Source organism: Lipomyces chichibuensis (assembly GCF_038497645.1).
Source record: "Lipomyces chichibuensis strain CBS 12929 unplaced genomic scaffold V1513scaffold_25, whole genome shotgun sequence".
NCBI lineage: Eukaryota > Fungi > Ascomycota > Lipomycetes > Lipomycetales > Lipomycetaceae > Lipomyces > Lipomyces chichibuensis.
In genome coordinates this window covers 152,722-178,100 of record NW_027117477.1, presented here as the reverse complement: position 1 = coordinate 178,100, position 25,379 = coordinate 152,722, and the positions used below count along the sequence as shown (strand labels likewise).

The window sequence follows — 25,379 nt, the reverse complement described above, 5'->3', positions numbered from 1 at the left end:
TTGTTACGAAAGCCGAGAATCTGACGTTGGGCTAACTCTCGGCGGTGACGATATTCTATAATGAGTAGTAACTAGAAGATATTCGTCTCTATCGGATTCATAATACCGTCCCGTCGATCGATAGCGAACTCGTCAAGACCTTGCAAAGCTCTCATTCTCTCTTAATATATGAGCTAGCCACTCATAACCCATAATCACCTTCCAGATTCCCTCTGCTGCCCCATTGGCGCGTAATACACGGTCAACCGCCAACTGGATGTCGCAAAAGAGAGCTGAAGGCAATGCAACCTGTTCAGGTCGTTGGCCACAGAAGAGTTCTTCACCCTCATGAGCAAGAGCGACATTGTGCGAGTTCCAGCGTTAATTCATCCCTACATATATGATGTCATGTCTGGCTCGAGAGACATTTGTTGAAAACAGCCATGACGAAACAAATTCAATTTATCTTAACAAAGAAACAAAGACTTGACGAAAAGAAAATCCTCTTCAGTACAAGTGGTTATCTTTTTCTTATTCCTGCGAGCATCCTTCGCCACATATAACTTTGATTCACAAAATCGATCATCCATTTATAGAGCCAATGACATTTTTGATAACAAAAATCTTTTGGATAAACTTCATTGGTTCTTTCCTATGGAATTAACTAGGACGGCACCTTTTTGTACATGACCGACTTTGCGGCACTGTAGACTTTCTGGTAGACTTGAGTCTGGAACCAGAGTGCGGCTTACATGAACTTTGGTCGTCCATTGTAACATTTTCTTTATGCTAACATTATCAAGCAATACTTACTCCTCACGTCTGATCTGGTTGTCTTTAACGCACATTCCAGGTGATTTGAAATCACCACGGATTGGGAGACCGATATCGCATGTTAAAGAAGATGGTGCCTAGCTTATTACTCCGGGAGATAATTTGGGGAACTGCTCGGCCGCTACTCCAACGATCACAGATATCAGAATTGTCACATCTCCGCATCATAGCCGAAATGTATGCCGTCTTTTTTTATTACCAACCAATAATTAGTTTGCACAGTGGGAATTAGATGCTAAATTCATTCTTGCAGACCAAAATCGCGAGTTACAAGAAGTTCACTAGTTATTCGACACAACAGCACAGTCACGTCTCCGCCTGCTTCAGAATCAGCAGGCGTACCACCGACAAGCAACTCCGTTCGTCAAAAGAAAAAGCGAACAATCATTAGTTTTGAATGGAACTTCGTCTGGGCATACATCATCCTACTCGGCCTCATTGGTTCTCAAAACATGAACATCATGCGCCAGAAACACGTGTATAATGAAACGGAAAGGCTATTTTCCAAGAAAATCGATGCTTTAGAGTCTGTTATCGAGCGGATTAAGAATGGAGAGGAGGTTGATATTGCGGAGGAATTGGGAACGGGTACGCCGTCGGCTGAGAGGGAATGGAGAGAACTGTTGGCGTCGTTGGAGGAGCAGGAGGCTGTTTGGCGGAAAAAGGCGATTAGGGAGGTTCAGAAGGCTGGAAGTGAAGTTGAAGAAGCCGAGGAGAAAGTTATGGAGGATATCAAGACGGCTGTGGATGCATCTGAAAAGAAGGTCGGTAGAAAGACGAACAAAAAAAATCCGGAGAAGACTTTACCAAAGGATGTGTTTTTGTAATCCTTGGAATCTATACCTGTATATAATTGGAGTTCGAGTTTTTACGACGATTTTGTAATATATATTTGTGGAACCAGTTCTATACTCATCACCGAATTCGTTTAGTTATATGGCCAACTGTGATCATTCATTACATAAATGTTACCCGGTTTCGATAAATTGCAAACTATGGCGCAATTGATAAGCGGGAGAGATTATTCCAAATCTTCAAGTGACCACATCTCGTCATCTCGTCCGCTAGTGATCTTTTGATCGTCACCTCTAACGATACCAATGGCTTCTGTTCTATTTCGTACGCTCCGCGTTGCGTCGTTGGCTGGTGCTCGTGGCGGAACCCGTGTCGTGGCTCCCCGCACTCCAGTTTTCCGCCCTACGGTCTCTTTGAAGTTCGCTGCTCGCGCGTTCAGCGTTTCGCGAACTATTTTCGATGAGCAGGTTCGTAATAACTTTTCATAAGAGGTGTATTGATACGAATACCATTGTCGTCCATCAATTGAGCGGGAATTGAGCCGCTGACTAGAACCAGCCTCGTCTCAGACTCGGTTCCCCGGCGCCTAACTTCAAAGCCGAGAGCACCCACGGCCCGATCGACTTCCACGAATTTATCGGCGACTCTTGGACTATCTTGTTCTCTCATCCTGCTGACTTCACTCCTGTGTGCACCACTGAGCTTGGTGCGTTCGCCCAGCTCGAGGAGGAATTCAAGAAGCGCAACACGAAGCTGATCGGTCTGTCCGCCAACGGTCTGGACAGCCATGAGAAATGGATCGAGGATATCGAGGAAGTTGCGACTAACGGCGGCAAGGTCGGATTTCCCATCATCGCTGACCCGGAGCGCAAGATCGCGTTTCTGTACGATATGGTAGATCACCAGGACTTGACCAACATTGACACTAAGGGCGTCGCGTTCACGATCCGCGCTGTTTTCATTATCGACCCGAACAAGAAGATTCGATTGACCATGCTGTATCCTGCTAGCACTGGTAGAAACACTGCTGAGGTTTTGCGAGTTTTGGATTCTCTCCAGACTGGCGACAAAGCGGGTGTCACTACTCCAATCAAGTAAGTCGACGGTTGTTTTGTACGGTGTCGTAGACGTGTGCTAACGGATCTGCAGCTGGGTTCCTGGTCAGGATGTCATTGTTCCTCCGTCCGTCTCGGATGAGGCTGCTGCTGCTAAATTCGGCGAATTCAAGGCCGTCAAGCCGTAAGCATTCCCCCATTTCCCCGGGTAGACAGAAATATCAGGTTACTGACGTCTATGGAATAGATATCTGCGATACACCAAGTATCCTACCGAGCTTCTCAAAGAGTAAATCCTATTTACAATAGTGAATGAAATCGGACATTGTTCGCGGTGGACAAAAAACTTTCTTTGAATTTCGCACAAAAGGCGGTTGGTGACTGACATAAAACTTGTTGTTATATATACTGCAATATCAAATGTAGTACATAGTTAATACATCTTGATAAGGCTTTATTCAATTTTATCTTCTGGGCTTCTAGTACAATTAGGTTGAAATTCGTGGCCAAGTAATGGCAAGGTGGATAGTTCAAACAGGATGTCGTGTATCTGTTTGAGCCGCCATTAAAATGACAAAGCGCTGCTTGCTAGACCTTTTGGCTTACTAACCCCTGAATGCCGGCGTATCAATGACAAAGGTCTTTGGATCAACTGCTTCAGCATTCTCGATCACGTTCGCGTCATTCAAAATGGTAAAGGTCTTATCTATAATGACGCTCCTATCGACCACCGAAACGTCGTCCGCGAAATTTACCGTTTTCATCCACTCTCGAGCATCCTCGGCCGTGTAGTCGAGATTCGTGGAGATGTAATCGACTGCTTTTTCCGGGTTTGTTCGGAAATGTTGGATACCCTTGTTCACTGCGGAAAAGAATTTTCCGATTGTTCTGGTGTTGGGCTCGTTATTGAGGAGACTGTCCGCCGCCGTGATTGTCCAGGAGGGCCATCTGATCACTATTAACATCACATCAAACACAACCCGACAAACGACCAAGGTCCTTACGGCGTGTAGATAGATCCAATATATTTGATTTCGTTGTTGTCGTAATATTTCTTGGACGTAAAATATTCCCACATGAACGCGTCTGCCTCGCGATCCCTAACAGCGGCTCGCAAATTCTTGAAGGTCCCCAGGATATTGAAGGAGACTGGAGGGTTTCCGGGCCAGCCCTGCTGTCGCGCCAAAACGAATGCCATTACATAAGATCCGCTATTTACGTCAGGCACTGCCGTAACGCATGAAGAACAAAAGGAACATACCTTCCAAGACGACTCACACCGAAACACTTTCCCTGGAGATCTGCGATTGATTGTATGTCCTCTCTATTATCGCCGGTGCTGATAGCCCAACCTTGGCGAGAATTAGAAAATCCTCCATTCAAATGAAATTGATTACATAGACTTGCGTAATGGCGATTGGACATATGTGCCAACAATTTTGTACTCCGCACGTCGATTTCCTAGACCAGCTACCCAACCCTCTGTCAATCCGACGGCCATATCTGCATATAGTTAGTTCAGTTCAACGTTTCTTTTATCATCCGCTATAGTCACAAGCCAAACAAAAAATTACCAATATCATTTTCCTTTAATGCCTTTATCATATCACCCGTACCCGTCAGAAAAGGCTTAAATTCAGGTGATAGACCAACATCTTTGTAATACCCCTCAGATTGCGCAAAAAACAGAGGCGTCGAGAAATGTTCGGGCACGTAACCAACTTTAAGACCACTTGCAGCTGTCGAGTATAGTCTTCGGCGTGCGCATGGTAACTCAAGCGGTCTCAGTATCTTTGACAGATGCTTCGCTAGAACGGTGCGGGCGGCCATGGCTACTGCGGTGCCAAGTGTGGGTTGGTACCTGTTTTTTTTTTTTGGCGATTGGCACGTATGCTGGGTCGGGCAGTCAGTGCTGGATGGGAGACGATTACGATATTCGATGTTTGCTACGCATTTACTACTAAACAACCAGAAAAAACATATTAAGGTAAAATTCATGTACTTCGTAAGTTACCTTACAGGCACTTGAGTGCTCATATCTAATGTAGAGACGTATGCAGTGTGTGCTTTGTAGATATTGTTGGGTTTCGAGAATCTAACACGTGACTCGTACTATATTAAAATGTTCCAAACCCAACTAGAGTACAGAAAATCAACCCCTGCTAGTGGATGGTGTTCCCCGCAAATTTTAATTTTCACGCGTCACGAGGGCCCCTGTTGTCGCGTGACAGTTAGCTATAAGCGACTTGAAGCGGTAGAAGATTGGCCCAAATATATTGCACAAAACAGCTTTACATTAGCAATATTGATGGTGGTTCTAGCAGCAACTAGAAGGTCGAGAGGAAGTACCAGGTATTACTGCGTTGAAAGAGCCAATTCAAAGATCTACAGGGACTGCTAAGAGATATCAGAGCCATGCCAAGGTCATAATCTGAAATACGTTGGTTTGGGACTGCTGAATCGATTATTGTATGGTTCGTGTGATCGCTAACTATATCGGCTAAGCATTTCAAGGCATGATCTTAACAGTTGAACTCAATTTCAACTGTGAAAGTGGAGATCCAGTCAACCTGAAAAGCTAAGATTACTTGGAGGGTAATCTAAAGATTACCGAGGTTGTCAGTCTCTCAGAGGCGACAGGCATGTGCAAAGCGATTGTTGATAAGTAGGTTACTATGATTGCGATAAGAATAATATAGCTGACAATGCAACTTAACTATATAAATAATAACCAAACACATGACAAATATTAATTACTGACTATACTCCATGACCATAAAACGCTGCACAAAAGCTAGAAATAAAAATGTAAATGAACAATGACGCAAAACTCCAAATTCCCGATCTCCCCGCCAGAAACTCAAATGACGATTATGTGCTATTCATGATGTAGGAAGATGCTTGTTTCGACGAAGAGATATCATGCCGTATAGCGCGTGTGCACATTGCTCATAAAATGTATTTAGTCATCGCTGACACTCCTGTGCCGTGTGAACATTGGCTGCCGGAAGACGGGTCTGATCAAGGATGGATTCTGAGATGGTATGGGAGCCAAAGACTGACGTCTTTCGCGTGTACCACTGCTAGTGGAAGCCAGACGGTGCTTATCCGAGTACGTTGAGGATGATGATCTGCGAGGTATATTGGAAGAGAAGCAATTTCCCATTCTGAAGAATAGAGTGCTATGTTGTTGAATATAGGAGGTGGTTGTCTATAGAGAGACGATGGAGAGTAGTCTGAGGTGGCCAAGGGAATTGCTTAAGTTTATATATTTGGTAACTAACTTACAGCATGGGCTGTGCTACAATGAAGTCAAGTGATCTTTGCGAGAAAGCTCTGAGTATACCGTGAGTAAGCACGCGCAGTGACGTCATCAGCACGCTAAACCTTAGATATACTAGGTCACTTGTCATTGCCCTTGCGCTAAGCCGTATGAGTACTAGCGCGTTTCTATTTTCTGTGGCTCGGCGATGAGGCGAGTCAGCTTATGCGCAGAGCATAGCCCCTGCACGTCTAAATCTTGTCCCCGAAGTGTATCCAAGTGTCCTCGGCGGATGCTGTCCTTCGATAACAACCGAACAGTATGAGTCATCACTCGCTCATAACACTCTAGTTTTTTCTTCGTATAGAGTATGTCACTACGGAGAGCGTGCAACACTCACGTCATAGGTCAGTTGAATGTTTGCCTTCACTTTTACCGGTTCGGACTGGCACGGCCTTAATCATCTTATCCTCAATCTGGCCCGGCAACCAGTGATCTTTCTGACTTCTTATCGTGTTAGATACACTCATTGCTAGCCAGCCACTGTGCAAGGCTTTCGAACGAAAACATTCATTTCTTCGAATTTCAGAACCATTTTGAGAAACCATTGTCATATCCTTCTCGAGGTCGGCAATTTGATAGCAATCTTAGTACTGTTTTATTCGACAAATCCTTTTACGCGTTTTTCCCGCTCCCTACCGCGTACAGATACGGTTGTTCTGCTTAACGATTATTCCAATAGAATAGGCATTTATAGCACTCTGCTGGAGGCGGAAAGGATCTAACCTTGCATTACCTTGTCAGGCCAACTGGATATTCATTACCGGTTTCTGGCCACATTCACGCCTCTCACCGCCCGAGCTTGGGTGAACGATTCATTCACACGGCCCATCACGATCTGCACAAAGGTCCGCCAAGGGGATCCAGTATCCCCTCCCATTTTCGCCATTGCGAATGAACCGTTGACTTTTTACGGTCCTAGTCACCTGGACGTATTAATCGCCCCCATCCTTCGTTCCCGCAATGCCGGGCATCTTGCAGTGATATGCATCCAACAATTCTGGCGCACAGTTGGCTTCGTCCCTCCGTGTCCATATCGGGGTAGGCGGCACTGATTGCTGCTCCCCTTGCGGCAGTCAGGGCCCGCCTGTGGACAGATGTCGCCGGTGTCTGCGGGCCTCGAACTGGATGGTAGGACCTGGTCAGTAAGCCCTGTTTCGTCGTAGTTCGGTAGTTGTAGTCGTAGTTGACGCGCAGGACTGCTTGCGGGCTGTGGGACACATTTCACGTTCACATTCAGGCTTGTTCATGGCGCAGGGGCCTCTCTCCTTTTCCAACGTTTTTTTTTTGTAAGATACGTATATAACCCTAGCCCTCAATGCAAAACGTATTACATGATTAGGGTTGAGATTCACATGGCGACGGGTCATTAGTATAGTGGTAGTATGCCTGCTTCGGGTGTTACGAAGCTCTGCTGACTTGTGTTTGCAAACTGCAGGAGACCCCGGATCGAGCCCGGGATGACCCCAATTTTTTTTACATATTGTACTTTAGTTTCAGATCTCAAACCTTTAGTTTAAATTGTATTTTCTGAAAATAAATTTATGTAGTCGAGAATTTTTCGTTGAGTTTAATATTTTTTATGGTGGCAATTTTTTCAGAGATGACGGCGGCACTAGTGCTGATCTGAGCGACAGCAACCCGAGGCAGCATCCCTGCGGCTCATCGTCGTCACTTCATGTTTACTATCGTGATAAAACTGCCCGAATTCGTCCCAACAAAACATTCGCTAGTGCGTTATTTACGACTAGGACTGAACAGCACTTTGATTTTTTGAACTGTGCAAAAAAATGACTAGCCCGATTTCCATGACTCCTGTGCGGAGCTTATCGTCCTCGCTGTTGCATTCGCCGACGCATATCTCGGCCTCGGTTCTAAATTATGCGTTGTCGATCGTTCCGGGTCGGTCATCGCCACAGAAGAACTTAACTCTCGAAGCAACGGAGTACCTGGATTTCCAAGCAAAGTCCGACGAGAAACTGAACGAGTCGCCTGAAATTGTGAGATATGAGCCTGTAGGCGAATCTACAAGCAGTATTCAGAAAAAATTTGCCAAACATGGTTAGCTAATTGATTTTGGATCACAATGAAATCAAGGACTCGGCTAACAAATACACCAGGACACCACCTTATGACTTTATCAATTACCGAAATGGAGGATCATTCAATTCAGCAAGAATGGTCTGCGACTAACGAAAGATCAGTCCTCACTGATCCCAGGAATGATATCAGTCGGCAGCTGTATGTGCATGCATTGACGTACTTGCTCCGAGCACTGCCCGCCAACTTGACTCTTTCAGAAATCATGGACATTGGCAAGTTTGTCCCAGACTCTGTTATTGCGACCGAATTCCAGCGGCGGTCTACACCAGATGTTAATACGACGTCGGCTTCGGCGAACGGTGAGCAGCTGCCGAAGTCGCAGCAGGACAATTCTAAGTTAGAAGAGGCCATCATATACTTGATACGAGGGCTAGCGGTGACAATGAAAGTATCCACGCCATATGTTATTGAGTTGCTTCGGAAACTGGCTGAGAAAGAACGAGAGTACAAGGTCTCAGAGCGAACCTTGGCACTATCGTGTGCAGTTGTTGACAGACTATCACGTAGTGCCGTTGGCAATGCCCTATTGGTCACGGGGGTAAATGTGCTTGGGGCAGTTGGCAAGGGAATTGGTGAGGGACTGGTTATCTTGGCGGATGCAAATAGTACGAATATCAGAGAATGTGAAGGAAACTGCTGAACTCCCAGCAAAATCTAAGCAGTAGAAGATATAGACAGGATGTCTGATTTCGTACAGTTGTTAATTATTATTTATACTCGTGGGTCTGACTGCGACTTTTATTGTTTTCAACTTACGTGTTTGGTGTTGGATTAGAGTAACTGTTTGTAAGTAACTGGTCTTGGCGTATGTCTGGTGAGCATCTGTGCTTAAATGAAATAATTGGTTTACTTCCATAAATTTCCTATTACAATTAGCAAGCGCAAACATAGCTCTTCATATTGTCTCAGATATTATACAACACGAAATAAAATTCTTTTATGTATCCCCACCCCAAAACACGATTTATTTACTTTCCAAGTTTCTTCACGGCTGCTTCGCAATTACGCCCACCAAAGCAAGCATTGGAACGAACTAATTCGATGCGAGTCTTCTTTCGGTCTGTTCCTTGATCTGTTGCTTGACTTCCCGGACCTCCATTTGAGTCGCATTATGTTTAACTGTGACCTGATTAAATGGATTTTCCTCTGACTTGTCAAATTCCTTCTTAATCAACTCCTTCATTTGATTGAGCCTTAAGCCCTTGTGCTCCTCCTTGATGATTGGCAGTCTGCGTTCTTCGTATGCTGCAAGTGCAGCCTTATACCTTCTCTCTGGATGCCGTTCGATGCCTCCATTTGGACCAGCTTTAGATCCACTGGCGCCGCTGATCGACAGAGCATCAAGTGCGTCATCAATATTCGAAGCAGAAAGAGTAATCGAATCCTTATTTGACAAAAAGTCATCAATCTTGCCTGCCCTCTTACTCGCAACTTTGTCTTGTCCACGGGAGACACCAGGCTTAGGCTTACTCGGTAATGACGCCAGCTCCTCTTTCAATAATGCCTCACGCTCCTGCTTTTTCCGTAGTGCTTCGGCTCTCTTGACGTCTTCTGCCTCTTTCTTAGCGTTCGATTTGGCCCCCTTGCCCCATTCTCGGTCCTCAGCCTCTGCCACCTTGCGGTCAACGGCAGCTTGCTTCTGGGCCGCAGCTTCAGCCTTGCGAGCATTTCCGGCAGCCTAATATCAGTTGCGTTAGCATTTATTGTCGCGGAACCGTAGCTGTGGTCATCCTTACCTTTTTGGAATTTTCTGTGTTCTTCTTGGCTCCCATATTTTGATATAATCAACGAAATGTCAAAAGCGAAAATGATCCGAGTATTATTAAGATTGCCAAGAGCTCGCCGTCCAAACGAATTATGGTTTGATATTAAAGATAGGTAAGCGGGGTAACAGTAAGTTAGATCAGTGAGGGCAAATCTTGCTGGAGTGGAATTGCTCTTCTCGATGACGTTTCTGAATGAGCTCCCAACGGAGACATCAAAAAGAGATGCGCAGGAATACGGAACCGCAAGGTAGTTGTAGAAGCGCCCCTGACCCGGAGATTTGCCACCAGTTTAGAAGGGAAACTTACATTACTGACCTAATTACGTCTCGTGCATTGTGGATGCAAGGCAACTAGGTCGAAGCACACAAATCATAGACTTTCATCTGGAGACTTTTGTAAACAAAATGACGGCTATGGAAGCGGATGGTCCTGTCAAGAAGTACATATTTTTTTTTTTGCGGTAGAGTGAGATATAAGTACTGATGCGCGCAGTGTTACAAGTCGCAGGACGGCATTGAAGCGGATTTTGGCGCGTACCGGACCGTTTACTGACGAGGCGTATGTTCCTGGTCCAGAGGTCTATGATTTCCTTTCTAGAATGAAGATTCTGTAAGTTGGAATTTTGTGGCCTTGATATCACGGAGCTGCCAGGATTTGTAATGAAGATGCTAACCGTGGTTAATGCAGGGTCATGTAAGTCCATATAACGTTCCGAATCGGTCTTGAAAGTGGCATCGTGCCTGATGCTAAGTCAATGCTGTATAGTGGCGCCGGCGGTCTTGGCTGTGAGATTTTAAAAAATCTGGCGCTTTCTGGGTTTACAGACATACACGTCATTGACATGGACACAATCGACATATCAAATCTGAATCGGCAGTTCCTGTTTCGGCAATCGGACGTCGGTAAATCCAAGGCCATCGTGGCAGCAGAGTTTATCATGAAGCGTGTCAAAGGTGTCACCATTACTCCTTACTTTGGAAAAATTCAGGATAAGGATGAGGATTATTATTCGCAGTTTGGTATCGTGATTTGCGGACTGGATAGTGTTGAGGCGCGACGATGGATCAATGCTACGCTTGTCAATATGGTCGACATGAATAATCCTGAGAGTTTAAAGCCACTTATTGACGGTGGCACTGAGGGTATGTAACAGTGCGGATTTTTTAGACGGCACTATTGACTTGTGCAGGATTTAAGGGCCAGTCGCGTGTCATATTACCCACCATCACGTCTTGCTACGAGTGCTCTCTCGAGATGCTTGGAAAGCAGCAAACTTTCCCTATGTGTACTATTGCCAACACTCCCAGGTTACCGGAGCACTGTGTCGAATGGTCTAGCGTTTTGGAATGGCCTAGAGTCTTTAAAGGTATATACACATTTATTGCAAAATGTAGTCTGTCTACACTCAACTAATGATGGCGCAGATAAAAAATTAGATAATGACAATCCAGAGCATGTTCAATGGCTATATGAAACCGCTTTGCGTCGTGCTCGAGAATTTAAAATTAGTGGAGTTACATATTCACTAACCCAGGGCGTCGCGAAGAACATTATTCCAGCTATCGCATCCACTAATGCCATCATCGCAGGTATGTACCTGACTCCTAATTTCCAAGTTCACTATCTGACAAATAGCTAGCATCCTGCTGCAACGAAGCGTTGAAGATCGCTACCACTTGCAGCCCGTACATGAACAACTATATGATGTACAGCGGCAATGACTCCATTTACACATACACTTTTGAGTATGAAAAGAAAGACGACTGTCCTGTGTGCGGAAATCTTGCTAGTGACTTCGAAGCGAACCCTGAGTGGACTCTTGAGGAGTTTATGCAACAACTCCCTGATTCTCAACAAGTGTATGTAATTTTACTAGATTTCCAATCTAAAGATATTAACGCCAACCTCAGACGAATCAAAAATCCATCCCTAAGAACAGCAGAGCGCAACTTGTACCTGCAATCACCGCCTCAGTTGGAAGAAGCCACACGTCCAAATCTTTTCAAGAAACTCAAGGAATTGGTTTCAAATGGTCAAGAAGTTTCAATCACGGACCCAGGACTTCCGTTCAGTGTCAAGCTACGGCTCCTTTATTAGATTATTTGTATAGTATTAGGATTACAACCTCGCGCAATGTTAGCACACACCGATATGCTGACTACATTCACAACCAAAAATACACCCAAAATAAAGCAATTGAAAATCTATTCACCTAAGCCTACACATCCATTTGCCCAACAGACGGAACCTGGTCCATCGCCGTTTTGATGATCTCTTTTCCATCAATAATACCAGTCGTCAGAATCAAAATATTCCGCCGTTCAGTCTCCTGTTTAGCAATGAACCGCAATGCAGCGATTTCAGTGAACGTGACACCGCCCAAGAAAAATACCACGACGGTCTTCTTCTCCTTCTTTGCGCTTAGCATAGCTCTTGCTCGAAGTGCGCGCTCTTCGCCTTTCTGAAGTTCCTCGAAATGCTCGCCGTTAATGTTCCGCAATATATCATCGGCACCACGCCATCCCGAGCCTAAACTTGATATTCTGGTGCCAAGAGCGCGTTTTTGGATAACCATCTGCACTAGTCGGATACTCAGTGGTGCATAGCCGGAGTAGACGTATGCGATATCATCCGGTGCTTGCTCGTTCACGTCATCCACGATTAATCGCAGAGTCTTACGTAAATTCGAGAACTGGAATTGAGAAGATCCTTTTCCTCGCGCATAGATCAAGTCCAGCTTTTGCAAGATACTCAGCGTGAGGATGTGTTCATATCCGTACTCATTTAATATCAGTCTCTTGAACTGGGCAAGGTCTTTCTCCTTCATACCGCCGCTTGAGAGACATTCAACGGCGAGTAACCGCAAAACAGAATCAATTGCAATGCCACGGGCAATTAGCTCTTCGATTGTCTGATTCAATGAGCTAGTATCCAACCCTGATGCCACGAGATTCTGCTGTACCTCCAGCGCTCGGTTGAAAAACTCAGTTTTTGTTCTGTTCATGATTTCTTCTGCAAGATTGGTGTGCAGACGAAGACTCTGGTGCTCAGCTTGTAGACCTCCTAGTTTACCTACAAACTCTTTGATCTGAGATACTGTCTTCGCTTGATGCCGTTCCTCATATTCTTCATTCAGCTTTCGAGCTGCTTTATTCAGAGTTGTGCCTACGACTGCAAAGTTCAAATCCCTCAGAGTCGCGAATAGCCCGTCGTTAGAATCCAAGACGATTTTACGAGTTTTCCTGTCTGTTATCGGCGCGCTGCTGATTACGGAGCTACTGCTTGGTGCACTCGGCGGTAACTTGGGATTCGCGGCGGTATATATCGCACTTGGAATTTCCGCCTGAGAGTTACTGATTCCAAAAACTTCGTCTATCAATCCTTCGTACGTCAATTGCGTCATCAACGGTGTCACCATATCTGTGCTTCGTTCGATAATAACAAGTTGTTCGAACGCCGTGGTGTCACCTTTTGCCCATTCTGCCTGTTCTGAACTTGCCTGCGACTCTTGGCGCATGCGTAGTAATAGGTCGCATAATTTCTTTGCGTTATTGCCTTTTCCTATTATACGCGGATATACACCATATTGTTTCTGCAGCGCATTCAGCGAGAGTGCGGCGAAACTTACGGTTGTAGGCAGCCCGTACTGTAAGTTATTAGCAATTGACAAATATGCTATGGCAGCAAGGCATACCAGATACATATCTTTAAATCCAGCATTTGGTAGTTCAATACTGAATACATCTTCTTCCAGCGGTATGAAGCCAAGGTTCCACTCTGATATTGTAACGTCGCCGAGTACGCCTTCCTCTTCAAAGATTTTTTCCACTGACAGCATCCGTCGGGGGTAAAGAAACACATTGAAGTCGTAGTCAACATCAGAAGTTTGGATTATCCTCTTGACTTGATCTGTATGTCGTTATCTTAGTACCTAGACCACAACTAAGTGAACGACCCACATACCGCAGACTATCCGCGCATTCTTAATATCACCTCGTATTAGATACACAATATTCCTCTGCACGGTGTCCTTCTGTGGACCATCATCAAGCCAAAATATATTATCAACGCCGTGTTCCTAGTGTCGTTAGAATTTCCAATATCACTGTAGGCCGGGAAACCAATAAGGACGTACTTGTAACACCGAAAATCGGGCAATATGACTCAATGGCGCGGACAGCGTTCTATCTAAAATCAAAGATTTCTTTCCCCGAACCTGAGCAACACACTGTTAAATATGGGATTTCGCAAGATGGGATTTTGAGTACTCACGGACTCCAGCAATTGCAGAAATGATGCAAGTGCATCCACTTTTAACGCCTTTGGATTGATCGTTGTCAATATCGTCGTCATTATTCATCAACTATGCTAAATTCAATGTATAACCGAGGAATTGACCAGACTTGGGATTGAGAACATCAAACTGACAATTGGCGAATCGATATGGCAGGCTGATAATGGCGAGGGTTGTATCGGCAATCGGCGAGGTACAAACCCCATCATATTGCTCTGCTCGGACCCGAATCCTGCCTGCGATTCGAGTCGGTGAAACTTCGCGCTCATCGTTTCTTCGGCAACTGGTGCTTAAAATAATACATCTAACGTAGTACTTAATATACAGGGACTCCGATTGTTGCCGAATTATGTTGTTGATGCGTTTGCTTGAGTAGTGGCTGCATGCAATCACACACTGTAAACCATTTAAGAGCTACACGTACAATGTTGGATTTAAGAGAAGATGCAGGCGGAATATAATACAGTTTGACGCATTTCTCATAACGGGCATGTACCCCCATATTGTTGGTGACATTGTTGCTACTTATGTTTTATGTTCATCGACCATAAATGTTCTGGGTAGACGTGGGTTGAAAGATGTGATAACTTCTTAATCACCGGGCCGGGTAACATGAATGTGGCGGGCGATCTCGCCAGTCGAGTACAATGCCATATAGCTAGCTGGCCTCAACGGCACCTCCAGTTTCAGAGATTTCAGTCTCCTACTTTGTACGCATTAGGTATCGGGACGATCTGAGCATATAGTCATGATACTTCGATCAAATGTCCTGAGCGGCTTTGTTTTGATGCTCCTGGCGTCCAGTACTGGCGCCGTGGAGGTCGACCTCGGTGGCCTCACGCCTTCCGCGTACCTCGCGAAAGCAGACACGCTCCTTACGCAAGGCAATTTCCAGGACGCATTGCAATTCTACGATGCTGCTGTAAAATCTGATCCTCAGAACTATTTATCCGTGTTCAAGCGTGGCGCGACTTACTTATCGATTGGAAAATTGAACTCCGCAATTGCGGATTTTGATCATGTGTTGGAGATGAAGCCTGATTTTGACTCCGCGCTCGTGCAGCGGGGAAAGTTAAGGTTGAAGATGGGTAATTGGGACGGTGCACGAAAAGACTTTAAGGCTGCGGCCGGCAATCAGAAGGAGAATATCGAGTCAGTGTTTGCAGCTGAGAATGAGGTCAAAGCTGCACTTAAGGCGAGGGAGGCTGGAAATCTGGATGAGTGTATTGCGCACTCGACTAACGCTATTTCATCCGCATCTGCTGTGACCTCGCTTCGATCTCTCAGAAGTGAGTGCAGACTTGCAAAGGGACTTATTCGTGAGGCGGTTGCGGACTTGAGTCACGTTGCCAATGCGAATCCGCTGTTGCCGGAACCCCATGTTCGCATTGCGCGACTTCAATTTTTATACTTGAACGACAGAGATCGTGCAATTCAGCAATTAGGAAAGTGCTTGCGTTACGATCCTGATGCGAAAGCTTGTAAGTCTGCATTCAGAGAGTACAAGCGATTAGATAAGGAGATAGTGAAGGCGAACGAATTGAAGGAGAAACACATGTGGGTTGCGCTCGAAAAGTCGATTGTTTCTGGAGGTTCAGATAGAGAAGCCTTGTTGAAGAAGATTGAGGAGATGGCCGCGAATGTCGAGAAGGAAGAGAAAATCCCACCCACCACCACCAAGGATCTGGAGGTCGAGCTTCTCGAAGCTGCTTGCGAGGCTTATCTTGACCTCAAGAGATGGGTACCGGGAATCACATACTGCGCACGCACGCTCGACTATCGCCCAGAGTCTATTGTTGCTTTGCTCTTTACTGCGAGAGTTCACATGAACAATGACGAGTTTGACAAGGCTATTGAACTGTTGAATAAAGCGAAGGAAGCATCGGGTGGCCAGAACCAGCGGGTTAATAGTATGCTTAATGAGGCACATGTGCTTCTGAAACGGGCCAATTCGAAGGATTATTACAAAGTTCTTGGAGTTGGCCGTGATGCGACTGATAAAGATATCAAGAAGGCGTATCGTACGAAGACTAAGGAATTCCATCCTGACAAGTATAGAGGCGATCTCAAACTTGACCAAGTTGAAAAGAAAATGGCTGAAATAAATGAGGCGTATGAGGTACTCTCTAATCCTGAACTTCGTGAGCGATTTGATAATGGCGATGATCCTAACGATCGCTCCCAGCCCGGTGGCGGCGCGGGGGGATTTAATCCTTTCTTCCAACCCGGATTCGGGGGCTTCGGTGGCGGCCAACAGCAGTTTTTCCAGCAGGGTGGACGAACGTTTTATAGGCAGAGCAGTGGATCTCGCCAGCATGCTGGTGGACATAATTTCAAGTTCCATTTTTAAGGATTGATCGCATTGATGGTTTTGGCGTTTATGGGATGAAAAGATCGTAATTGTCTTATAGATAGATTGGAATCGCTCGGATGATAAATATTAATGAATTTTAACAGTAAAATGCAAAAACTGGCGCTTAATCAAATATACGTCTAAATGTCTTTGGACGAAATTCAACTTTTCCCATCAAATGACTTTTCCCATCCCTGCCTAGCGCTATAACCAAAAATATATCAATTATAGCTGCAAAAAATTCCATAGTGCATTGGTATTAACATAGTCATGATGAACAATAGAAACCAAAAAGTAGGACTCATGGATCGTGTTGATGAGGTTTGACGTCTTAGATGCACGAGGATACAGACGTTGCCATTCCTTCCAGACGGCGAAGGCTTCTTCACTCCACGCTTTGAATGACTGTTCCTCGATTATCGTCGGCTGGACAACTTCTCTGTTGGGGAAGACGCCCCAGGTAACAGCGTTGACATCGTTGGCGTTCATATTGGAGAAGAAATCGCCCCTACTATTTCCGGCATAGTATGACACCGAGTCACCGATCTGAAGCTTCTCCTTGAGTGTAAACCATATGCTTTCGGGCACGAAAAACTCGATCAATGCCTTTTGGAAAACATATCCATTGCGAGGGCCCCAGCCGAAGATCTTGTCGTCGCTTCGGACGCCATTGACCGCTGGTTGCGACGCAACTGTCCAGAGACCAAGCGTATTTAATCTAATCAGGTCGGCTTCAATTAGTTTTGTTTCGGGGCTCAAACCCTCCTCTTCTGACCATGGTAGGACTGGTAGTATACCCTTTAGGTATTGAACAAATAACTCCGAAATATCCGCTGTAGTTTCCGGGCTTCCCCATAGCTCTAGAGCTTTCTTCGGCGGCACATGGAGAGTGATGCCATATCCATCAATCTCACCGTAGGCTAAACCTGCATTAGTTGCATCATCAAACATGCAAGTACCGAAGTCATACCTGGTGATCTAGGATCACCCCATCTGCCGTTTGGAAAATCGTCCCAAGAAGCCTCGGATGTCATGGACACCTCAGACGCTGGAACAGCAACGGCAAATTTCTCGGTAATTTTGACATCCTTCACACCGTCTGAAAGTACTGATTCGATAGAGGCGGGCTTCTCTATCTTCTTTTCCGTGGTCTGAGAGACTAACTTGAGTCTTAGAGGTGTTTTAACGACGTTGCTCTTGTCAAGTATCAACGCAACAGAGCGCTCGAGATTGAGAGTATAGAAATGGAAGCCACGAACGCGATGGTCAGTCTCATTGTAAATCCGGTCAATCATTTCCACTAGGATTTCAACCCCAACTTGCTTAACCTGCTCGTCATCCGTGCTGGGAACAGAATTTAGCTTTTCGAGGACACTGTCGGGAATGTGTGCATGACTCAGTTTGGCGGTACGAATGAAAGATTGGAATGTATTAATAGGTAGCAATCCAGGAATAATCGGAATCGTTTCGAAAATTCCGGACTCATGCTCCCGTAGCATTTTCTCAAATGCAAGAAATTTGTCGGTGTCGAAGAATAGCTGTGTCATGATAAAGTCCGCTCCAGCAGCAGTCTTCTCGATGAGGTATGGCAGATCTATCTTAGGATCTTGAGCCTCGGGATTGGAGCCGTCGGCGTAACCTTCTGGGTATGCGGCGACTCCAATACAGAAGTAGTCGCCGTATTCTTGACGAATGTACCGTACCAAATCAACTGCGTACAAAAACTCCTGTGATTCTGGCGGTGTCCAGTACTCTACCCCTCTGGGAGGATCACCTCTCAATGCGAGAATGTTGCGGATTCCGTGTTGCTTGGCTTTCGTGAGTGCTTCGTCGATAATATTCTTTTCCATGTTCGTGCAAGTCAAGTGGAGACAAGTAGTAAGGCCCAGTTCAGACGTGCATAATGTAGCAAGATCCAATGACTTTGATACGGTTGATCCGCCAGCTCCCCAAGTGATATTGACAAAGAGTGGGTTCAATTGCGCCATACGGCGTAGACGAGCAACGAGATTCTGAACTCCCTGCAAGATACGCACAAGTTAGCGATTGCAAATAAGTCCAGAGCGACATTAAATTATCTTATAATATTATTTCAAGAACCATACCGAGTCTGTCTTTGGCGGAAAAAATTCAAAGGAGAAGAAGGGCTCCTCTGGCTTTAAAGCCGCAATTCTTTCGATTATCGTAGTCATTTGTCAAACTTCTCCACACGAGGAGAAACTGCAGAGTAACCAAATTCTGCTTATAAAATTCAGTCAATTCGCATATGATCAGAAATAAATCGTCGTTGTGTACGCTGTCGCCGTCGGAGGCTAGATCTACGATTTGTCCCTAATTAATCGAAGGGAAAACGAATCGAAGGATTAAACTTCTTGGGAGTAGGAGTACTTTACGCGTTTTGGCCTCTTAGCTACGATTTAGAGAGACTGAGAGTGCAGGGATAGTGCAAATCACACCTGATCTATTATTACTATTATACTATCGCTTTCTGACTGGAATACAATTGCCCTCTACATATAAAGTGCCGCGTCATTGTATGTCCATCAATCTTTGCTTGATGAGAATTCGTCCACAATTATTTTCCTCAGGATATAAATCTACCACAGATCAGCAAATGTCTCTATAAATATTACGATAAATAAACCAAAGCACAAGTAAGACTCAGAACTTTCTTTGCCGTAGTTCGTCTTCACGCCCACCCGCTGACAGACTGTCATGCCCGAGCTGACAGTTGCACCACCAACAACCGGCTTTAATGAACATAATAGAACAATAAAACCCTTGAACTTGGTGGAGGCCGTTAGATCAGGTTACCAGAGTTTGTCGTCCTTGTCTTAGAACCGTGTCAATCAATCTTTGACCGTTCCATATCCCAATGAACAGCGTAAGAAATCACAAAATACCATTCATCTAGTCTCGCTAGCGCGCCATCGCGTGAGTAAAATCTGCCTATATAAACGGGTTATGCCAATTGTAGTTATGTATCGATATCCTAAGGTCATCACACCGTCATGGGTCAGCCAGCTGCAGACTTGTAAACAAGAAAGGCGGCGCCTAAAATGCGATGGTTTTAAGGTCGGATTTTTCTGGACCGCATCCAGTAACGTAGCCATCAGGATTATGAAGAATCATAGAAAATAATAGCCTTGTTTAATACAAATGCGCAGAAATTTGCGCTGGTCTGCGGTCATCGGTTATAAGGGGAAAAAAAAAAATTTAGCACACCTCTCGAAGTCTTGGGTCGTTGGAGATGCCAACGACGTCACTCTATATCGCTTGCGACTGCCGGATCAAATTTTCGGGGTTCTATCATATATTACAGTCGCGTAACTCCTACACCCCTGTTATTATAATTCGGAAATTGGTATAATTAGATGTAAAACCTTGATACGGAACTTCGCTATTGCTCAATTATTAAGACGCTGTCGATATTACGTTGCAAACTTATTCTTCCCGGCGGCCAGTGGAACGGGAGCTCGAACGCCAATTACTACGATAACACAATAGTTTGAACACATGGATCCAACCAATATTTGGTTAAGACGAACAAAGTTAGTATCCCATTGCTTGAGATATCTAGTGCCGATATTTCTAACTTACAGTCATTAGTGGTATTATTTGATTCCTCAGTACAGGTTTGACATATCGAAATTGTTGACTCAGGAACAGGAGCGTCATCTTTATTGTCGAGTCCATCTGTACCGTCGCCGGTGTCAATAACGTCTCCATTGACATTTGGTTTGTCACCATCTCTATCGCAAGCATCTATGTTGCCGCGTGGTAATGGCAGCCCCATGTCGCCTACGCCTCTTGCTACGGATCTGTCCAGATCAGGACTTTCACAATCCTCGCTAAGTCTTTCTAGGGTCCATGGAGGATTTGACGACAAGGTATTTTTTTCCTATGGTTTTATGGTTTCGCAAATCTTCTGCCTATTGATCAAACTGCTTATCTTCATGGTAGCACCACGACGATAATCTATTTCCGGGTCTTGACCGGTCGACAGTTGACAGCGAACCTAATGGGGCTCCGATTTCGGCACCCGAGCATCCCTTAAAGTACAATTGGACACTGTGGTTTTTGCATCGGGCTCCGGGTGTGAAGATATCTGACTACGAAAAGGCCACAAAGGAAATATTGTCGTTTTCAACTGTAATATCTCTTAGCGTTTTAAGACCAATGACACGGTTGCTGACGATCTGTTAGGCTGAAGACTTTTGGCGGCTGTACTCCTATCTTGCAAGACCGTCAGCATTGCCGTATACATCTGAGTACCATTTATTCAAGACTGGAGTTCGTCCAATATGGGAGGACCCTACCAACGTCAATGGTGGCAAGTGGATTCTCAAGTTGAAGAAGGGAACCGGATCTGTTCCATGGGAGTCCTTGTTACTCGCCATTATTGGTGGAGAATTTGGTAGTACCTTGGGCGATGAGGTAGTTGGTGCTGTTATTAGTATCCGGCGCGAAGCAGATATTATTTCCGTGTGGAACAAGCAGGGAAGCAACGGGGCTATCAATTTAAAAATAAGGTTCGTATTTGGTATCAATCACGCTAATGGCATTAGGTCACATTAGTCTAATTTGCGTGACAGGGACATCATACGAAACGTGTTGGGCCTCTCGAATATTGCAATTGAGTATAAGGTGCATGCTGACAGTATGAAGGAAGGCGCTGAAAAGATGTTAGCGGCCAAGACTGCTGCTGCATCGGGCGAGAAGCCACATCGCGGACGTGGTGCCCACCATAGCACTGGAACACGACATCACAATCCGGGCAGTATAAGCGCCAACACCACTAGTTATAGCACAGGACGTGGTCGAGGTTCTCAGGTCAATAGAGAAAGCCATATGCGCTCCTATTTTGTAGGACCTAGTGGTGGCGGCGAGAGTAATGTGGAGGGTGGTGGAGGCGGCATAGATCTCGAAAGTGGTAGAGAGAGTCAAGAGGATGTCTAACGAGACCGACATTGGTGATCTTGTATATACCTTTTTTAGTGCCGCTCACTACGACTCGCTTAATGCTCAAATATAGACTTTCTTCTGGTGCTCAATTAAATTCAACTTAAAGATATATTTCGGAATGACGTCGCGATAGCCGATGAAAACACTGTTGGTTTCTTGGTTTCTAAAGCCCGGCTCTCGTCACGGTGATACGCGTGCGTAGTGCAAATGCTACAGAACGTTCAATGAACACGGTCTCTTTCAGAATCAATCGAACGGTCAACCGAACAGCGGCCCACGGCGAAGCAGTTCCTGTATTCCACGCGCTATTTCCTATTAGCTTCCCTCTATGGACCAATCGATAATAACAATAATGTGTCCGTTGCTTAAATAAAACATCGCAGCGCGACTTCGACGCGACAAATTGTCTCGATGGCGTTTACGCGCATATATTAGTAATTTCCGTCACTGCTTATATGCCGATGTTTGCGCAGATATGTCCGAGCATTCACAATTTTGCTTCCAGTCCTTAGATCGAAACAGTGACTGAAAAACATTCAAAGTGCGGGTTTGATTAAGTTTCTCTGGCGCGTCAAGTTCAGGCTTCTAACTTCACATTCTCGGACGAGCCATTGCCAGAATATTGAAGTCTAATTACACTGCGATATACCAGTCATCCCCTTCCAGCAGACCTATGCCCCTTAGTCCACCGCCATTTCGCGCGTCTGGAAGTTCTATCGAGCTCTCGATCACCCGCCATTTCTTTTTAAGCCAGCTAGCTTCGGTGTAGTTTATTCATCAGCAGCTCGAAGCAGCTCGAAGCAGCATCTGCCGTGTGTGCTGTTATTCTACTATGCAGCAGCAACAACAGTATTACTATTATCAGCAGCAGGCGCAAGCTACGCAAGCTCAACAGGCTCCTCAATATCTGCAGTATTACGCGCAGCAGCACCAGCAACAACAACAACAACAACAACAACAACAAGAAGAACAACAACAACAACACCAACAGCAGCAACAGTATCCTCAAATATTTTCACCGATAGATCAAAGCCAACCGCCATCCACCTTCTCATACGCAAGTCAGCAATTGGCACAATATCCTTTCGTCCAGCAACCTCAACAGCCGCAGACTAACAACATGTTCCTCTTCGACCGTAGCAAGAACTCGCAGCAACAGCAGCAACAACTACAGCAGCAACAATTACAGCAATATCAGCAACAGCAGCAATTAGCGCAGCTTCAGCAACAACTGCCTTCCCAGAGAAATCCGTTGGCCCCACCAGGCGCCAACGGGGCTCCTGGGTATTCGCAGTTCCCACCGCCCCCGCGAAGTGGAAATAACACACCTCAATCATCGACGACTTATCTTCCAGCAACTATTGGCAGTGCTGGTAGCGGGATGGGAAGCGCAGGAAGCGTGAATTCAAATGGTAGCAGTGGCAGCGATTACGTTATGTTCGAGCGAAACCCGGATCAATTTTCGAAGCTCACGCTGCAAAGAGCCGCTGCCGCGAAACTAAAATTAGAAAACTTTTATCAGTTAAATGTATCACATGCCGTTGAACGGAATCAAAGGTTAGTCTGTGTTTCATAATCATTGGCTGAGGACGCGAGTTGAGACTATTCATAGGCGAGTTGAGCTGGAGAACAAACTGGCCATAGAGCGAGGATCCGAGGAACGTAAGAATCGGCAACTACAGAATCTTGGAAGGAAGGAGTCTACTTTTTTGCGACTACGAAGGACTCGATTGGTACTCGATGATTTCCATACCGTGAAGGTGATTGGCAAGGGTGCATTCGGTGAAGTGCGATTAGTACAAAAGAAGGACACCGGAAAAATTTACGCTATGAAGACTCTCTTAAAGTCGGAAATGTTTAAGAAGGATCAGTTAGCCCATGTCAAAGCTGAGAGAGATGTCTTGGCGGGATCTGATTCACCATGGGTTGTTTCTCTTTACTATTCATTCCAAGATGTTCACTATCTGTACCTGATCATGGAATTCTTGCCAGGCGGAGATCTGATGACGATGCTTATTAAGTATGATGTGTTCTCCGAAGACATTACGAGATTCTACATGGCAGAATGCGTTCTAGCTATCGAGGCTATTCATAAACTAGGCTTCATTCATCGTGACATCAAGCCCGACAACATTCTCATCGACAAGGACGGTCATATTAAGCTGTCAGACTTCGGGCTGTCGACTGGTCTCCATCAGACTCACGATAGCAACTACTACCGTAATCTACTTGAGAAGAGTCCTTCGACTGAACCTCCACGGAATTCCATGATTCACCTTACGATTTCGAATCGACAGACATGGCGGAAGTCGCGACGATTACTGGCTTATTCTACTGTGGGCACGCCCGACTATATTGCACCTGAGATTTTCATTCATCAGGGATACGGTCAGGAGTGTGATTGGTGGAGTTTGGGTGCGATTATGTTCGAGTGCCTCGTTGGATGGCCGCCATTTTGTTCTGAGACTCCCACTGAGACTTACAGAAAGATTTTAGCTTGGCCCGAAACGTTGTATTTTCCTGACGAAGTTCATTTGTCGCATGAAGCTGAGGATCTTATTCGTCGACTATTGACTTCTGCGGAGCAGCGACTCGGTCGTTGTGGCGCCGATGAGATTAAAGCTCATCCCTTCTTCGATGGCGTCGATTGGGATAGCATCCGAGAATTCAATGCGCCATTTATTCCTAAGCTGAGTTCGATTACTGATACAAGCTATTTCCCTACCGAAGATTTGGAGAGTGTTCCAGATGCACCTGCCATCACCGCTGCCAATGCGGCGGCTACTCAGGCGCTGCAGAATGGTGACGATCTCGCAAAGGAGAATCTCCCGTTTATCGGTTACACATATTCACGATGTATGTATAAATTTTATACTGTAGTATCAGTAGTCGGGTTTGTGCTAACAATTTTTTGATTTTAGTCGATTACCTTACGGTTAGTTGTGCGATGTCTTCTATTAATTATATATAGTGCTAACTTGCAGTCTAGAGGAAGAACGCTTTGTAAATTATGTATGGTAGCAGAAAAAAATAGAATTTTTGTTATGATTTATTGGGACCGTTTAGCGCGATTGTTGTTCTGTTATCAATGCTCCTTAATATGTTTGGGATGAATATGCGAGAGTTGATCTTTACCACTTATTAGAGATGTGCTTAAACCTATTATTTGCTCGAAGTTTGGTCAATATCATCATATTTAGCTGCCGCTTGTGCTTGAATGATTCTTAGTTTTGTAAAATTCCGCCTAGCCGTGTAAATAATGTAGCAATAATGTTTGAGAGCCCAATCACAGCATCCACATTAACGCGATGTTTACTTTCTACAGTACCGTAACTGGACTGGCAGTTTACCTTGCCAGCAAGTGTAATACCCTGCACCATACGTGGAGCAAGCGACCCGTCCAGATTCTGCGTGCACGAGCATAACTCTTCTAATAACCACGGATATGGCTGTTGCGTCGTCGATATCGTATCGCCAACAGCCCTAACTACGGACACCCTGGAATCTCTGAGCGTGTACTGAACGCTGTCATCACGGTGTGTCTCTCGATTCGATAAGGTAGTTCGACAAAGTGCCAACGTAACCTCGTCTAATACCGATTATCATCCTACTCTATCTCCCAGGATACCACTCGCCAAAGGCAATACGCGTGGATGAAGTCGGCCTACAGCAAATCACATATTTACGATCAAGACTAAGGCTGGACACGATATAGGCGATACAATATGCGATATGGGCAAAACCTGGCGATATCGTATCGTGTCCAGCCCTATTCGTGCTCCTGCCCAACCTAGCCTCAACCGTATAGTTTGTTTACAATGCGAAGGCAAACCTAACAGCAATGATTTTTAAACTTGTGCTTAAATGAACTCGAATGTCATGGGCAAGGGTGAGTAACCTGCGAGTTCTCTCA

The 25,379-nt window shown here is 45.3% G+C and overlaps 11 protein-coding genes and 1 non-coding gene across 12 annotated transcripts; 8 read left to right on the top strand and 4 right to left on the bottom strand.

The window, feature by feature from the left end:
- Positions 1 to 883: 883 nt before the first annotated feature.
- Positions 884 to 1,640, top strand: V1513DRAFT_459472 (uncharacterized protein; the record flags this gene model as incomplete). The annotated part of the gene is made up of 2 exons (XM_066899765.1): positions 884 to 990; positions 1,067 to 1,640. 2 exons carry the CDS (start codon positions 884 to 886, stop codon positions 1,638 to 1,640), a joined length of 681 nt encoding a protein of 226 aa, XP_066752572.1.
- Positions 1,641 to 1,761: 121 nt separating this feature from the next.
- Positions 1,762 to 3,120, top strand: V1513DRAFT_448176 (thioredoxin-like protein). Its single transcript, XM_066898494.1, has 4 exons — positions 1,762 to 2,075; positions 2,167 to 2,702; positions 2,758 to 2,847; positions 2,911 to 3,120. Exons 1-4 carry the CDS (start codon positions 1,914 to 1,916, stop codon positions 2,954 to 2,956), a joined length of 834 nt encoding a protein of 277 aa, XP_066752571.1. The 5' UTR covers positions 1,762 to 1,913; the 3' UTR covers positions 2,957 to 3,120.
- On the bottom strand, positions 2,983 to 4,593 carry V1513DRAFT_402317 (uncharacterized protein). Its single transcript, XM_066895526.1, has 5 exons — positions 4,238 to 4,593; positions 4,071 to 4,166; positions 3,925 to 4,015; positions 3,668 to 3,874; positions 2,983 to 3,611 (listed from the first exon to the last, which is right to left on the bottom strand). Exons 1-5 carry the CDS (start codon positions 4,491 to 4,493, stop codon positions 3,269 to 3,271), a joined length of 993 nt encoding a protein of 330 aa, XP_066752570.1. The 5' UTR covers positions 4,494 to 4,593; the 3' UTR covers positions 2,983 to 3,268.
- A 2,755-nt stretch (positions 4,594 to 7,348) lies between these two features.
- V1513DRAFT_t70 lies at positions 7,349 to 7,453 on the top strand. The gene has a single exon. It is a non-coding gene; the product is annotated as a tRNA-Pro (tRNA).
- Positions 7,454 to 7,569: 116 nt separating this feature from the next.
- V1513DRAFT_465407 (uncharacterized protein) lies at positions 7,570 to 9,041 on the top strand. Its single transcript, XM_066900035.1, has 2 exons — positions 7,570 to 8,046; positions 8,106 to 9,041. The coding sequence occupies exons 1-2, from the start codon at positions 7,776 to 7,778 to the stop codon at positions 8,726 to 8,728; spliced, it is 894 nt and encodes a 297-aa protein (XP_066752569.1). The 5' UTR covers positions 7,570 to 7,775; the 3' UTR covers positions 8,729 to 9,041.
- Positions 8,938 to 10,115, bottom strand: V1513DRAFT_448163 (uncharacterized protein). The gene is made up of 2 exons (XM_066898493.1): positions 9,825 to 10,115; positions 8,938 to 9,766 (listed from the first exon to the last, which is right to left on the bottom strand). Exons 1-2 carry the CDS (start codon positions 9,858 to 9,860, stop codon positions 9,122 to 9,124), a joined length of 681 nt encoding a protein of 226 aa, XP_066752568.1. The 5' UTR covers positions 9,861 to 10,115; the 3' UTR covers positions 8,938 to 9,121.
- V1513DRAFT_402310 (uncharacterized protein) lies at positions 9,958 to 12,106 on the top strand. The gene is made up of 7 exons (XM_066895525.1): positions 9,958 to 10,463; positions 10,542 to 10,547; positions 10,620 to 10,996; positions 11,044 to 11,220; positions 11,279 to 11,443; positions 11,494 to 11,713; positions 11,765 to 12,106. The coding sequence occupies exons 1-7, from the start codon at positions 10,453 to 10,455 to the stop codon at positions 11,949 to 11,951; spliced, it is 1,143 nt and encodes a 380-aa protein (XP_066752567.1). The 5' UTR covers positions 9,958 to 10,452; the 3' UTR covers positions 11,952 to 12,106.
- On the bottom strand, positions 11,924 to 14,695 carry V1513DRAFT_402309 (Sec1-like protein). The gene is made up of 5 exons (XM_066895524.1): positions 14,127 to 14,695; positions 13,990 to 14,070; positions 13,818 to 13,932; positions 13,549 to 13,763; positions 11,924 to 13,500 (listed from the first exon to the last, which is right to left on the bottom strand). The coding sequence occupies exons 1-5, from the start codon at positions 14,205 to 14,207 to the stop codon at positions 12,073 to 12,075; spliced, it is 1,920 nt and encodes a 639-aa protein (XP_066752566.1). The 5' UTR covers positions 14,208 to 14,695; the 3' UTR covers positions 11,924 to 12,072.
- Positions 14,696 to 14,817: 122 nt separating this feature from the next.
- Positions 14,818 to 16,616, top strand: V1513DRAFT_448155 (uncharacterized protein). Its single transcript, XM_066898492.1, has one exon. The coding sequence runs from the start codon at positions 14,897 to 14,899 to the stop codon at positions 16,496 to 16,498; it is 1,602 nt and encodes a 533-aa protein (XP_066752565.1). The 5' UTR covers positions 14,818 to 14,896; the 3' UTR covers positions 16,499 to 16,616.
- Positions 16,531 to 18,847, bottom strand: V1513DRAFT_417196 (methylenetetrahydrofolate reductase-domain-containing protein). Its single transcript, XM_066895864.1, has 3 exons — positions 18,607 to 18,847; positions 17,472 to 18,522; positions 16,531 to 17,421 (listed from the first exon to the last, which is right to left on the bottom strand). The coding sequence occupies exons 1-3, from the start codon at positions 18,691 to 18,693 to the stop codon at positions 16,727 to 16,729; spliced, it is 1,833 nt and encodes a 610-aa protein (XP_066752564.1). The 5' UTR covers positions 18,694 to 18,847; the 3' UTR covers positions 16,531 to 16,726.
- Positions 18,848 to 19,616: 769 nt separating this feature from the next.
- Positions 19,617 to 21,685, top strand: V1513DRAFT_448145 (translation initiation factor eIF 4e-like domain-containing protein). Its single transcript, XM_066898491.1, has 6 exons — positions 19,617 to 20,052; positions 20,132 to 20,136; positions 20,171 to 20,391; positions 20,465 to 20,653; positions 20,708 to 21,033; positions 21,097 to 21,685. The coding sequence occupies exons 1-6, from the start codon at positions 20,018 to 20,020 to the stop codon at positions 21,458 to 21,460; spliced, it is 1,140 nt and encodes a 379-aa protein (XP_066752563.1). The 5' UTR covers positions 19,617 to 20,017; the 3' UTR covers positions 21,461 to 21,685.
- Positions 21,686 to 22,901: 1,216 nt separating this feature from the next.
- V1513DRAFT_459460 (kinase-like domain-containing protein) lies at positions 22,902 to 24,406 on the top strand (the record flags this gene model as incomplete). Its single annotated transcript, XM_066899764.1, has 4 exons — positions 22,902 to 23,023; positions 23,079 to 24,322; positions 24,356 to 24,359; positions 24,388 to 24,406. 4 exons carry the CDS (start codon positions 22,902 to 22,904, stop codon positions 24,404 to 24,406), a joined length of 1,389 nt encoding a protein of 462 aa, XP_066752562.1.
- Positions 24,407 to 25,379: the final 973 nt, after the last annotated feature.

Coding starts and splice junctions, on each gene's coding strand:
- V1513DRAFT_448176 (XM_066898494.1), top strand. CDS start 1,914: ATGGCTTCTGTTCTATTTCGTACGCTCCGCGTTGCGTCGTTGGCTGGT. Junction 2,076..2,166: donor GAACTATTTTCGATGAGCAG/GTTCGTAATAAC, acceptor GACTAGAACCAG/CCTCGTCTCAGACTCGGTTC. Junction 2,703..2,757: donor GGTGTCACTACTCCAATCAA/GTAAGTCGACGG, acceptor ACGGATCTGCAG/CTGGGTTCCTGGTCAGGATG.
- V1513DRAFT_402317 (XM_066895526.1), bottom strand. CDS start 4,493: ATGGCCGCCCGCACCGTTCTAGCGAAGCATCTGTCAAAGATACTGAGA. Junction 3,875..3,924: donor GGTGTGAGTCGTCTTGGAAG/GTATGTTCCTTT, acceptor TGACGTAAATAG/CGGATCTTATGTAATGGCAT. Junction 3,612..3,667: donor ATTGGATCTATCTACACGCC/GTAAGGACCTTG, acceptor AATAGTGATCAG/ATGGCCCTCCTGGACAATCA.
- V1513DRAFT_465407 (XM_066900035.1), top strand. CDS start 7,776: ATGACTAGCCCGATTTCCATGACTCCTGTGCGGAGCTTATCGTCCTCG. Junction 8,047..8,105: donor GAAAAAATTTGCCAAACATG/GTTAGCTAATTG, acceptor CAAATACACCAG/GACACCACCTTATGACTTTA.
- V1513DRAFT_448163 (XM_066898493.1), bottom strand. CDS start 9,860: ATGGGAGCCAAGAAGAACACAGAAAATTCCAAAAAG. Junction 9,767..9,824: donor ACACAGAAAATTCCAAAAAG/GTAAGGATGACC, acceptor AACTGATATTAG/GCTGCCGGAAATGCTCGCAA.
- V1513DRAFT_402310 (XM_066895525.1), top strand. Junction 11,221..11,278: donor ATGGCCTAGAGTCTTTAAAG/GTATATACACAT, acceptor ATGATGGCGCAG/ATAAAAAATTAGATAATGAC. Junction 11,714..11,764: donor CTCCCTGATTCTCAACAAGT/GTATGTAATTTT, acceptor CGCCAACCTCAG/ACGAATCAAAAATCCATCCC.
- V1513DRAFT_402309 (XM_066895524.1), bottom strand. CDS start 14,207: ATGACGACGATATTGACAACGATCAATCCAAAGGCGTTAAAAGTGGAT. Junction 13,933..13,989: donor CCCGATTTTCGGTGTTACAA/GTACGTCCTTAT, acceptor TAACGACACTAG/GAACACGGCGTTGATAATAT. Junction 13,764..13,817: donor GAATGCGCGGATAGTCTGCG/GTATGTGGGTCG, acceptor AACGACATACAG/ATCAAGTCAAGAGGATAATC.
- V1513DRAFT_448155 (XM_066898492.1), top strand. CDS start 14,897: ATGATACTTCGATCAAATGTCCTGAGCGGCTTTGTTTTGATGCTCCTG.
- V1513DRAFT_417196 (XM_066895864.1), bottom strand. CDS start 18,693: ATGACTACGATAATCGAAAGAATTGCGGCTTTAAAGCCAGAGGAGCCC. Junction 18,523..18,606: donor TTCCGCCAAAGACAGACTCG/GTATGGTTCTTG, acceptor CGTATCTTGCAG/GGAGTTCAGAATCTCGTTGC. Junction 17,422..17,471: donor GGGTGATCCTAGATCACCAG/GTATGACTTCGG, acceptor ATGCAGGTTTAG/CCTACGGTGAGATTGATGGA.
- V1513DRAFT_448145 (XM_066898491.1), top strand. CDS start 20,018: ATGGATCCAACCAATATTTGGTTAAGACGAACAAA. Junction 20,654..20,707: donor AAATATTGTCGTTTTCAACT/GTAATATCTCTT, acceptor ACGATCTGTTAG/GCTGAAGACTTTTGGCGGCT. Junction 21,034..21,096: donor GCTATCAATTTAAAAATAAG/GTTCGTATTTGG, acceptor TTTGCGTGACAG/GGACATCATACGAAACGTGT.